This window comes from Bombyx mandarina, chromosome 17 (genome assembly GCF_030267445.1).
Source record: "Bombyx mandarina strain Sakado chromosome 17, ASM3026744v2".
In the NCBI taxonomy this organism is placed as follows: domain Eukaryota; kingdom Metazoa; phylum Arthropoda; class Insecta; order Lepidoptera; family Bombycidae; genus Bombyx; species Bombyx mandarina.
This window is the reverse complement of record NC_143223.1, coordinates 6839294-6853741: the sequence shown is the minus strand read 5'-3', so window position 1 is coordinate 6853741 and position 14448 is coordinate 6839294. Positions and strand designations below refer to the sequence as shown.

The 14448-nt window shown below is 35.4% G+C and overlaps 1 protein-coding gene across 1 annotated transcript in view; it reads right to left on the bottom strand.

Annotated features, from left to right (window-relative positions):
* LOC114253166 (uncharacterized) overlaps window positions 1-14448 on the bottom strand; it is a 51715-nt gene that overhangs the window by 13950 nt on the left and 23317 nt on the right. Inside the window, exons 3-4 of the mRNA XM_028187927.2 lie at window positions 6518-6671; window positions 5073-5258 (exon numbers count right to left, since the gene is read on the bottom strand). Coding sequence (XP_028043728.2) covers window positions 5073-5258; window positions 6518-6671 — 340 coding nt within the window. The remainder of the gene's footprint in view (window positions 1-5072; window positions 5259-6517; window positions 6672-14448) is intronic.

Genomic DNA, 14448 nt, shown 5'->3' with positions numbered 1-14448 from the left:
TTTTTTGATACTTTGATCATTCGAATCTTGTATGAATTTTATAACAATATTTGAATATATATTGTTAATTTTATGTCGATCCTCGGCGTACCAATGCAATTAAGACTTCCATCTCATATCTCAAAGTGGCTGATTAAGGTAATTAAAAAGTAACATTAATAAAATACGTAATTGTCAAGTTACAATACTCGTATGGTGACACGCTTTATCTAACTCAAGGCTTAGTGACGAGCCGTATAGTTCAAAGTTCGTTCGTTATAATGTTTTCATTTAAAAATTATTCATTTTTATTTTTTATCTAATACTAATTTTATCTAATCAAATCTTTGATTTGATTTGATTATTTTATAAATAAATTGAAATAGTAAACGTATACAAAATCGTAGAAATAAAAATAAGAATTATTGGCACCTAATATCTCTTTAGAAATAATCTAGATCTCATATTAAATTCTACATGTATTCCATTTAAATTCAATTATCAAAGTACCAAAATATTTTTGTGGAAACTAAGAAGGGTTTGCTGAAAGAGATCGTACTTTGCGATAAAGTTGCCAACTTTAAGTACATTGAAATTTTTATAATAAGTTTTTCAACTTTTTTAACTTGTGGTGTATAAGGCGTTCGTAAAAGATCTCTATCTGTCTAAATTTAGATGAACTCGTCACCGTAACCGACATAAGATGAACGAACAATATTCGATATAAATAGAGATTAGATCATTTCGACGAACTTTAAATAGGATGCTCCAATAACGGCGCTGTGCATTTTGAAATACAAAATGACAAGCAATGACGCTATGTGGAGTGTTGACTTGAATAATAATATTAAAAAACCGATTAGCGCCATGTGCTGCGTGCTCTAATCAATTATAATAAGAATATTAATACGTGAAGCAAAAACTTTGTATCCCTTTTTACGAAAATTTCGCGGACGGAGGAGTATGAAATTTTCCTATAGAGAATATAGAGAAGAAGTGCACAATGCTAATATTTTTTTTAAATAATGCATAAAAGATACATTAAATCAATAAAGAAAACATTACACACACTACATACCATGTATTTGACGCACACATGTATATTATTTATTGTCAAACTTTTGTTCTTGAAGTCTGTGGTCAAATTGAGAATATATTAAATATAGTTTGACTTTATTAATATTTTTCTATAGTGTAGTCTTGGCGAAATTTGTGATTATAGAAGTATAATAATCTTTGTAAATAGAATCATAATAGTGTACATATAGTCGAATTTCGACTACTGCGAGACCACTAGTATTACAAAATCGATTAGCGCCATGTGCTGCGTGCTCTAATCAATTATATAATAAGAAAACATTAAATTTTATGTCATTCCTTCAGAAATCGATTTTTCCTAGATTATTCCGCTCCAGTTTATATTTTAAGAAAAGCAATTTGTACTTGTAGTGTAATTCAACTGCAGAACGAATTATGATATAATTGAATTAATTCGAAATGGTAAATGATTTTTTTTTGTTTCAATTCTCATAGATTAATCGCTCATTTCTAATATGTTAAAGTTGAAAATGTTTTTCATATTAAAATTAGTAAATTAAACAATATCTATCTGCTTGTTGGTATTTGGTAGGCAGTGGCTTGGCTCTGCCCCTGGCATTGCTGAAGTCCATGGGCGACGGTAACCACTCACCATCAGGTGGGCCGTATGCTCGTCTGCCTACAAAGGCAATAAAAAAAATAAAAAATAAAAACTTCGTGCAATGAATCTTCAGATTTTACTTCTTATCGGTTTATCGGTTTACTTGTTATTACTAAATGGTTAACGTAAACAATTTGTTTGGAACGAAAAGGCTTAGTAGGATTTTTTATTAAAAAGCATAAATGTAAAATTACGAATTCGAAATAATTATGATATTGTGTCTAAATTAATAAATATTTGTGTGGCGTCTGGATCACCTCGTACGTAATCATATTAAAAATGATATCGACATGCCAACAGTTTATTTTCAAATATATATGTACATAAAATTTATGATCTAAAATTTGCCTTATTGCAAAACCACCTGTATAAACCAAGAAAACAAAACAACCTTCTAATTGTGATATTGTATTTTTTTTATATGGCCTTTAGATAAAATAAGGTCAGACCGTAAAAATAAAAACAAAGGGAAAGGTCCACCACCTGGTGTTACCAAGATTCTATTACATGAATACCGTCAGTCCTTAAGCATCGTACCTTGACACACAAGGCCGAACTCTCAGACGCATTATTTCTCAGACGAATAAAAGCTTTCTAACGCTTCCAAACAGAATGGCGGATTGCTCCGCTCCAGAAAATGTAGGTCAGAGGTCGTACAAGCCCGTAACTTTCAACTCCTTAGTATTAGTAAGTTAAGTAAATTTTAAAAGCAATAGTAATTTAATTATAGTACTTTTATTACGTGCTGTATTCTAATCTTAACTCAACTTTCAACCTACTGGTGGTAGGACCTCTTGTGAGTCCGCACGGGTTGGTACCATCGTCCTGCCTATTTCTGCCGTGAAGCAGTAATGCCTTTCGGTTTGAAGGGTGGGGAGCCATTGTAAGTATACTGAGACCTTAGAACTTGTATCTCAAGGTAGGTGGCGGCATTTACGTTGTAGATGTGAATGGGCTCCGGTAACCGTTTAATAACAGGTGGGCCGTGAGCTCGTCCACCCAACTAAGCAAAAAAAACACTTAGTCTAAGAACTTTCATAACAGAAATGATGAAGTATATCTTTGAAGTGGTAAATAAATAACTAATCTATACTGTCTATACTAATATTATAAAAGTCAATGTTTTGTTTTGGTAGACGGGTTAATGGGCTCATTGTCGATATGTAGACATCATAGCGTAAATATTGCCGTTCACCTTGAAACGTGACGTCTTAATTTTATCATATAACGGCTGTCTCACTTATCAAACTGGAACGCATCACAGCTTCGCCGCCATAATGGGCAGGGTTGAGGGACCTATCTTTGCGGGCTAACAAGATACCCCATCACAATACATTTTTGCGGTTTTGTTTTTTATTATACTATGTTATCGCTTCACTCGTGTGAAAAACATTCATGAACTTTTGTTGATTACGTGTTTCATAATAAAAGTGTACTGTCGGCTGAGTTTGAACACTAGCCAAGTCGTATCGTCGATACGAGCACGCTGGGAGTCTTAGGCGACAACCTTTAGGCCACAACAACATTAAACTGAAGTCCTTTTTCTGAGTAGCGAACTAATTAAAATTAAAATTAAACTATTCCCTATAGTATCTATTATTATTCTTTTAACCTAAACGCCCTGATATAAACGCAATGATATATGACAGGAAAATAAAGACATACCTAGCTCGGATATTAGGTTTGACTGCACTGATTTGTTGTTAAAAATAATTACTACGTAGTCTATAATTTTTATAAAATAATTAAAATATTTCTGTTTCATTTGAAAGTTGAGTATAAAATAATTTTTAAGCAAAACTTCAATGAACGAGTTGAACGTTTTTGAAATTGACGATATTACTATCAACTCATAAAAAATAAAAGATTTGTTTGTATAGGTAGATAGGTATAGAGTTTTATTAAACTACCTGTAATGATTGGCAGTTTGAAAATTTTCTTTAGAAAAGGATAATTATTATTTTTCTACTTTTATGGATTAATTTTCGTTGTGTATGTTATTAAATGAACTAATGTTTCAAATTAATTACAGTCTTCGGTTTGGTCTCCTAGATATTCTTATCCATATGCACAATAAAAATTTTCTATAACATTTAACCACCGCAAAACTATTCAAATTTCTTCAAAAGCGCGCTCTGCTAACGATTTGATCATTTCAACTGTCTTTGCTCGTGTATGCAGACGACCATACGGCCCACCTGCCAGTGAGTGGTTACCGTCGCCCATGGATGTCAGCAATGCCAGGGAGAGAGCCAAGCCGCTGCCTACCGTTTAATATTTGCGTGGCGGACGGTGCGATCGTAAAAACAATTTCAAACACAAACAATTCCTCAGAGCACTCCTCATGGAGCAGAGTGAAAAGCAACTGTGTTCTAAATGCACTCAATGCTCTTAATCGAAAAGTAAACCAAAATATACAACTTCGTTAAAGATGTATGAGGTAAAAACAATAAAAGCGGATGGATTGCGAGCATCACAATAGTGATTAGAACTAAAAAATAATTCCAATAAACAATAATATTTCTGGGTGAATAAAAGGTAACGGGTAGCTGAGCGTAACTGACTGTGCTGAAATAATTCATCAGTCTCTTCTTACTCTCCTCAATGAAAACTAGTGAAAAACATAGTAAAAAGCTTGCAACAAGTAGACTGTGAGCTCGAACGTGTTTAATACAATATCCAAAAAAAATTGGGAATTTATTAAAAACATCGCAACGTCAGAGGAAGGCGTTTTACCTATAGTTTCTTAACGAGGCCAAATTGATTGTTGATATTGCACTGTCTCATCAATCATCTGATGTTTTAGTGAGAACTAATCAATAAAACTAGATTATTATTTTCTTGCTTATATTTCCATATAATGCGTCTGTAGTTGTAATACCTCATCCTAGACAACTTGACAAGCACGTATGTAGTCGGTTTTCCATATGCTGCCTATTTCTTCAGCAAACCAGTCAGGTTGCCATTTGAAGACTGGGACTTTGGTCTTATATTTTATAAGCCACTTTGGGTTGTGGCGTTCATTCTGAGTTTTCTATGTGCCCTTGTGGATCACTCGACGGTACATACATGAGTCGTGACCTTGTTAGCTTATCAATGGTTTAGATAAAACATCAGTTACATTATCATTTACGTCTATAATGATACAAAACTTTGATGAGCTTTAAAATTTCAGCATTCCATAAACTTCACCTATGTTGGTGTAATATGAGTTATTGAATCATGTTATAGATTTGTGTCTTGATCAGAAACTTGTTGAAAATTCTCTTCATAAAAAAAATCGTCATAACTACTAGTAAAAAAATATCAATTATTTCTATAATTTCAAATCAAAATAATAATTGACTTTTTAATATTCGTAGAAGAAAATAAATACTAGTAAATTTATAGGTACCTCAATTCCAGTTTGTGGTTCTGTGTCGAGGATCGTGAGCAGGTTAGTCGGCGGTCGATTCGGTGAAGCACTGGCGATGACTGATATGGATCCGCCGACTGTCTCTTGTGGCTTCACGCCGGAGTCTTTCAGCAAACACAGAACGTACGTTGCACTGTATTTTAAATTCCAATTTTCTCTTATAGCCTGGAAACAAAAGCGAAGTATATTGGATCCGTTTTCTACAAGTATAGAGTTACAAGAAGGCCAGCATAAAATATGATGTCAATCGAGACAATTATTGGGTTATCTCCCCCTTTATTGGAACTCGTCGCGTCAGCGTCATGCTGTCCCATCTCTCCAGTAACAACAATTAGCAATTACTGACAACCATGAGCAAATATTTCATAATGCAATCAAATTCTTTTGTAAATTTTATTTAATATTTATTTTGCGAAAAAAGCAATGAGTATTTATTAACTCTCTGTTACTTCCCGGTGGTTGAGAACACTAACATTCAACGCAAAACCGTCGCACAGCCGGCAATCGCTATCCTCGTCTGGCAAATGATGTTACGCGTTAACTCTCTTTCACTCTACCTTAAATATTTATCATCTTTAACAGCCAGCAACCCTTATTTGCAGCCAGATTTATTTAGGTAACCATATATGATAATTAATAGAAAAAAATTAACCTCAATTTGATATATAATTAATAAATATACGTTATGAACGTATAAATGTAACGAAATCATACCTGTTTACACCTGGCTGCGAAGAGGTGCGCCGAGGTGCGTAATGGCAACCGTGATTTTTTAAAATCATTATGTAAATTGCCGTGATGTAGACGATATTTTATTTAAAAAACAAGTGAACGAAATTTTTTCCCAAAAAGCAATTAAAAATAATTTAATTAAAAATACTAGCGGCCAAATTTTGATAGGCAACTTGGTAGATATATATTCTCCTAATTATGAATATACATAAAAATTTGGTTTTTAGCAAATAGCCGATGAGCGCACTAATCCCGCAGTCGGATCTTAGACTATAACACTGGCCCTAGCAAGAGCAGTGCTTCGCAGAATCTACTATCAGATCGGAAACGCGACCCACTGAGAAGATCCGGCGAGAAACTCACTAAGCTATGTCTATGGATTAATTTACTCGTCGAGCCCTTTTTTTATTGCTTAGATGGGTGTACGAGCTCACTGCCCACCTGGTGCTAAGTGGTTACTGGAGCCCATAGACATCTACGATGTAAATGCGCCACCCACCTAGAGATATAAGTTCTAAGGTCTCAAGTATAATTACAACGGCTGCCCCACCCTTCAAACCGAAACGCATTGCTGCTTTACGGCAGACGGACCCAGAAGAGGTCCTACCACCAGTCTCACAAGCGATGGGTTCGGCGGGGACGGTGACCGGAACTTTTTTTGCTTGATAAACAATTGAGTGTATTGAAATTACCTTGACGCGGGCCTTGAGCGTCAGCGTGCGGTTGTCGGGAAGCCACAAGCGGCAGATGACGGGGTCGGCTCCGCGCGTTTTTGTCGCTGCGATTATTCGCACCGCGGCTACCGTCCGACGTTCCACGTAAGCCGAATAAACGTAAAACCGAAATCTGTAACAATAATTCACAATATAGTTCCGTATACTGGTGGCAGGACCTCTTGTGAGTCCGCGCGGGTAGGTACCACCACCTTGCCTAGTTCTGCCATGAAGCAGTAATGCGTTTCGGTTTGAAGGGCAGGGTAGCCGTTGTAACTATACTAAGACCATAGAACGTATATCTCAAGGTGGGTGGCACATTTACGTCGTAGATGTCTATGGGCTCCAGTAACCACTTAACACCAAGTGGGCTGTGAGCTCGTCCACCTATCTAAGCAATTAAAAAAAATAAAAAATAGTGCAATAATGAACTAATCTCCACGGTTTTCTTTGTAGTAAAAATTTACAGTGATTATGTCTGGTTTATTGTTTATTATACATAGCCCGCGGTTTTACTCGCGTTAAATTTTGTTGCATTTTTCTGGAATAAAACTTTGTCGCTTGTGTTGCTTATGTCAGTCACTGGTCTATCAACTACAATCAATTTGTCAATTTGTTTGGTCAATTTGTAGATTAGTTCGTAAGAAAAATAACGAACCAACAAACACACTGTGTTATAGAATATTTTATGTGTTTTTGTTACGGCCGACACACCTGGCGTTGCCTGAAATATGTCATTTATCGAATATGAAGTATGAGAAGTTAGTGTTAAACTAAATTTTCGATATATTTACATTCAACTTCATACAGTAATTTTTTTTTGTGGGATTAAGTAAAAAAATTGTTTTAGGTAGGTTACCACCACCATTCCTATTTCTGCCGTGAAGCAGTAATGTGTTTCGGTTTGAAAGACGGGGCAGACGTTGTATTTTATTTATTTATTTTTTTATTGCTTAGATGGGTGGACGAGCTCACAGCCCACCTTGTGTTAAGTGGTTACTGGAGCCCATAGACATCCACAACGTAAATGCGCCACCCACCTTGAGATATAAGTTCTAAGGTCTCAAATATAGTTACAACGGCTGCCTGACCCTTCAAACCGAAACACATTACTACTTCACGGCAGAAATAGGCAGGGTGGTGGTACCCACCCGCGCGGACTCACAAGAGGTCCTACCACCAGTAATTACGCAAATTATAATTTTGCGGGTTTCATTTTCATTACACGATGCTATTCCTTCACCGTGGAAATCAATCGTGAACATTTGTTGAGTACGTATTTCATTAGAAAAATTGGTACCCGCCTGAGATTCGAACACCGGTGCATCGCTCAACACGATTGCACCGGACGTCTTATCCGTTAGGCCACGACGACTACATAACTATAATGAGGCCTTAGAACTCATATCTCAAGGTGGGTGGCGACACTTACGCTGTAGATGTCTATGGGCTCCAGTAACCACTTAACACCAGGTGGGCTGTGAGCTCGACCAACCATCTAAGCAATAAAAAATAAAAATAATAATAATATTCAAATATACAATATACAAACATTCTCATTAATAGTATTCATGTAAATATTTGTATTTGCTTCATTACTGATTGTGGAGTGTATCGTGAGCCTGCACGGGTCCGCACCAACACACTCACTACACTCATCTATTCTTTTCTTGAAGCAGTAATATACGGGATAGCCATTATATAACGTAAATTAGCATTCGAAGTTACTTATAGGCAGCGGCTTGACTCTGCCCCTGGCATTGCTGACGTCAATGAGCGACGGTGACTACTTACCATCAGGTGGGCCGTGTGCTCGTCTGCCTACAGAGGCAATAAAAAAAAAACTCCAAAATATTTAGTTGGCTGCATTCAAATTCAGCAGTCTATGAGTTCCGGTAGCCACTTAACACCAAGTGAGCTCGTCTGCTTATCTATATCAACGCATAATACTATAAAAAAGCAAAAACAGTACTTAAATATTGCGTAAATGTCGTTTTTTTTTTAGATATTAAAACAATGAACATCCCCACAATTTATTCACGTTCAATTTTGTATTAAATAAAATTAATTGAAATGTAGTAAGCTCGGAACGATTACAACAGGATACAACTCGACAGATAGCAAATCTGACAAATACAAAAAACCGCATGAAATAAAAAACACAGTCGTAATTCAACACGTTTATCCAAATGCTAATATTTGTCGACCGATTCCATTCAAGCGTAATTTACCACGATTGTTTATTTAACGCTAGTCTGACGGTCGTGCTTCGAATCGATCCGTTTGACAAGTAGCTCGGCCAAATATAACTCAATCGTTATTCTCACCTGAATTTGCGTTAACTCAACTCTAATGCCCGTATCTTTAGTCGTTCACACAAGCTTAACTCGACTCGACTCAACCTCCAACGCGCGTTTTGGGATGCTTAGTCGTAAAAATAAACTTCACTCAAACGTCCATGGAAATTTGTCCTCACCGGAGTGGAGTAAATGAACTGTCAAGTCAAGGTACGTCGTGACGTACCTTGAACGTTCCTCAAGGCTGGTTTTCTATCAATGTCCAAATAGTATGTGGACCGCAAATGGAAATATATTTTATGATATTGTTATGCAATGGCCTGGATCTGTGTATGATTCGCGCATATTTAGATAATTTAATTTTGATAATTTTTATTAATAAAGTAAATAGTTCGAGGTTAGACTCTTGTTTAGACTCGTGGTTAGAAATTTGAAACTCCTTATTTTATTTACCTACATAAGAGTCATATTTTGCTTACTACCTAATAAATAAAGTCAATGCGATTATAAGTTTTATTTAAATAATAATAAACTGGTGATTGTGGAAAAGCATTTCAACAACACGATGCAATCAAAATCACACAAAAACGGCAAATAAAAATACAAAGCCGGGTCTGAAATCTAAAATAATAATGGGTTAGAAAATAAATAATACACTTTCAAATTTACCGCACGTACACATATTTACGAATAACTCAGCAACTAAAACATCAAACAAGTTTAATGCTTCTAGTATCAAACACACAGCGGCAGCTTGACTTTGACATTAAACAATGACCATAGACTACAGAACTCTATGGGTTTGATGCTAGCTTGATCAAATTTTCCTCAAACTGATGCTGTCGTGGTGACGCAATAACACGACTCTACCTCACTCGAGGACAGTTGAGGAATATTGTAATGGTCGACTAAAAATACCAAACTCGAGTAAGTTTGGGAGGAATGCTCGAGCATCATCGGATGAGTTAAGAGTGGAGGACTATTTGACGAAACGTCTAAAGATACGGGCATTAATCTAAATTTTGATAATTCGAATCATTTTGTTAACGGTCAGGTGACCGATTGTGCAAATTGTAATAAACCAAACCAACTTCAACGCAAACGGAAAAACACGACGGACGTGACCTATAAGACTCAAAGGCAAATGATATTGACTCTGCAAATCTATCAATAAAACGTCCCTACATCGTTATTAGCTCGGACAATACAATCGTAGCTTGTACTACTTGCTATTTATATTTATTTTACGGCTTCAACGGAGCAGCCGTTCCAGAATCGTAACAGACTGACTTTTACGAATACTTGACATTCACAAATATCGTCATGAACAAACATTAATATAACGAGAAATATGATATGCCATCCGTGCTATTAGGTCATTTATCTAAGCGAACTTCATAATACGGGAATTGGCCTACAATCGATTTCGCAAAATTAGAGCCATTAATTAATTAATCTACATTGCTAATAGAACGTAATATAATGCCTACCTACTTTTATAGTTTTTACGGAATCGGATGATGGAAACTTACATTTTTCAATGTGAACTTGACTAAATAATGACGATCAAGATCCGTCATAGTAGGTGAATTGTAATATTATCCGAGTAAAATATTTGCTACCTTTTTCAATCAAAACTTGACTAAATATTGGCGATCAAGATCCATCATAGTAGGTGAATTGTAATATTATCCGAGTAAAATATTTGAACTATGAACATGTATGAAGTATGTAACAGCAATAGCACCTGACATCGATCAGTCTACAAACTCAGCGCTGGGAACAACATCCCGCCCGCTAACTAGAGAATTCATCGGCTTAGATAATAATTTTACGGTACCCGCACATCGGGGTCGAAACGAAAACATTATTTGGGATAGCATATCGAGTTTTAAAATTACAGTGTCCAAACTAATAGTATCAGTGACAACGTAATATTTAGCTTTTTTATTGGTCTGCTGGGTCATTTTTACTCCAGATGAAGAGAATATAAATTGTTTTTAAATTTGACTTTTAATGATCTTAATGACAGGATCTAGAAATTAAGACTTAATTAATTAAGGTGTTAATGTTTGGCAATCTTAATTCCCAGTACTGGATAGTGGTTAAATTCACATATTGTGTACTTCCTATATTATCCTTGTTTTTATAAATAAACAAAACGTTATTCTAAGTAAAGGCCTAAAGGATAAGACGTCCGGTGCATTTGTGGTGAGCGATGCACCGGTGTTCGAATCTCAGGCGGGTACCAATTTTTCTAATGAAATACGTACTCAACAACAGTTCATGATTGACTTCCACGGTGAAGGAATAATAACATCGTGTAATAAAAATCAAACCCGCAAAATTATAATTTGCGTAATTACTGGTGGAAGGACCTCTTGTGAGTCCGCGCGGGTGGGTACCGCCGCCCTGCCTATTTCTGCCGTGAAGCAGTAATGCGTTTCGGTTTGAAGGGTGGGGCAGCCGTTGTAACTACACTGAGACCTTAGAACTTATATCTCAAGGTGGGTGGCGCATTTACGTTGTGGATGTCTATGGGCTCCAGTAACCACTAAACAACAGGTGGTCTGTGAGCTCGTCCACCCACCTAAGCAATAAAAAAAAATAAAAAAAAGAGAAACGAGTGAGGTTTTAATAATGCAAACATCAATCAACAATTGGTGATCAAATCATGGATAAGTTGGATGTAAGGCGCGTATCGAGTGAAACGATCGAAGTAAAAAATTTGGAAGCAGGTTTATTACTATTGTGCATCCTATATCCCATTTTTTTATTTAAAATATTCCTAACCCGTATTCAAGGACGACTACGCAGTAGGATAACATCACACTTATTTCAGCATATTGCGAGCTTCTTCAGTTGAGTAGACCTTGTCTGTTTCTAGAGCAAAGAAATGATGTGGTCTGCCTTTTAGGATATAATGGACTTTAGGTATTAAAATTGCAACTTCGACCTCGCGTGTCTCTTCTGTATCTTCTTAGCACCGCGTTGGCTGTGACTACGTTTGCTCATCTAACTTAACTAGTGGTCCCGCAGTAGTCGAAATTCAACTATAATTAATTGAAATTATAAGTCTGAACGTTATTATGGTTCTATTGTCAAAGACTATTATACTTCTATAATCACAGATTTCGCTAAGACTACACTATAGACAAATAAACAATATTAACCTATTCTCAATTTGATCACAGACTAACAGAGCAACAAAATTTAGACAATAAACATAGAGTATTCATATGCGTGTGTGTCAAATATATGGTAGTGTGTGTAACGTTTTTTTATTGATTTAATGTATTATTAACGCATAATTTAAAAAAAAATAGCATTCTGCACTTCTTCTCCATATTCTCTATATATGTGGGAAATTTTATACTCCTCCGTCCGCGCAATTTATAAATATATAGATATATTAATACGTGAAGCAAAAACTTTGTACCCATTTTTACGAAAATTGCGCGGACGGAGGAGTATGAAATTTTCCACACTTATAGAGAATATAGAGAAGAAGTGCACAATGCTAATATTTTTTTTAAATAATGCATAAAAGATACATTAAATCAATAAAGAAAACATTACACACACTACATACCATGTATTTGACGCACACACGCATGCATACTATTTATTGTCAAACTTTTGTTCTTGACGTCTGTGGTCAAATTGAGAATAGATAGAATAGATTAAATATTGTTTGTCTTTATTAATATTTTTTTATAGTGTAGCCTTGGCGAAAGTTGTAATTATAGAAGTATAAAATACAATCATAGCAGTTTACAAACTTACAATACTAAATTAATTATAGTCGAATTTCGACTACTGCGGGACCTCTAGTAGATATAAATGTATCACCAGGTTAACTAGCAAAGATTCATTAATAATTATAGTGCCTACTTTACTGAAGAAGTTTTTTTTTTATTAATTAGATGGGTGGACGAGCTCACAGCCCACCTGATGTTAAGTGGTTACTGGAGCCCATAGCCATCTACGACGTAAATGTGCCACCCACCTTGAGATATAAGTTCTAAGGTCTCAGTATAGTTAAGATGAAGTATTTAATAGTTAATAGTTAAGATGATTAAGATGCAAGTATTTAAGTGTCAAGTATCGAGTATTTAAAAAAAACATTGACTAATTCCACGTTTAAATTCATAAAATGTTCTAAAATTAGACGTGAAATAATTAAATTCTACAACAAACACGCTCTAATTAATTGCATCACGGAGCGTCCCGTCCCTAGTTATGTGTTGCTACTCTTTCAACAATTTTCAAAGTTTACCGTGTAAACCTTCATTGAGGGATAAGTTTCAAATGGAATTAAATGAAAATGAAGTGTTTGTGAAAATATTATACTAAATGAATTCATCTCACTAAGTAAACCTACATATTTGTATTTGCTTAAAGCATAATCGTATTATGTTAGTCTATCTTACCTCAAAGAAGTAAGGTGAATTCTTGTTTATTTTTACAAAATTACCAAAAGATTTTTTTTCGAACTTATGTAGGTACTTACATTTTATTTGGTACGGCCTTATAGCTTAAACCTTTTGTCAAATTTCAATATAATGTGTCATTACATTCATTCCGAATTAAACTTATTTCTTTGATATATTTATAAAGATTTTTAATCAAACCAAACTATTAAATGAAACAACAACAGAAAGCAAAAAAGCAAAGAATTAACACATATCTGTGTCCCATAGATACAACTCATTGAGTTTCTCGTGGGATCTTCTCAGTAGGTCATGATTTCGATCCAATGTTAGATTCAGCGAAACACTACTCTAGCTAGAACTAGTGCTAGCAAGTTCTCAGGCTTAGCCCCGTGAGTTCACCTACCCCACCACGCGTAGTTGGAATGGCCCCTTATGCTATAACCTGCTAGAAAGGGTAAACAAAAATTCGAAACTAAATATATAGTTAATTCACTAAAAACCATTTATGTCGTAAACAACTCATTAGAATAATCATTATGTAATGTATTTAAATGCGACGCAGTTGCGAATTTGTTGGAACCAAGTCGCGGCTGACACGTCAATTTAGTTTGACCCAGGGCTGCTAACCATTGAACTGTTCACCTCGTACATAGACAATATTTTAAACATTTTTAAATATAGCACAACTAATTAAGGCAAAATGTACTTAGAAGTCATCGTGCCGTAAAGGATAAGATCGCATCGCCTAAGAAGATTAGGTACTTACTATGCTGGCGTTCAAATTTCGTTGGCAAATACAGTGTTTTCAAATGGAATAAGTATTTTACATATATACATAGTAATATTGAAAGTATAACATCATGTACTTAGAAAAAAAACAAGTTCCCAAAAATGATTATTTGCGTAATTACTGTGGTGTACGACGTCTTTCGGACCGTCATGCATAGGTATCGCCTCCTTGCCAGTCTCTAAAGAAAAAAGCGTTCCGATTTGAAAGATGGGACAGCCGTTATACGATACAATTAATATCTAAACTTTTGATTAGATTCTAAATTAGGTAGTGATGTCGGCTCCTGTATCCACTTTAGACCAGGCTGATCGTGAGTTCGTTCACCTCTCTATGGCATAAAAAACTTTATTATTAATTTAAAATATTATAGCACAGGTTTTTTATGGT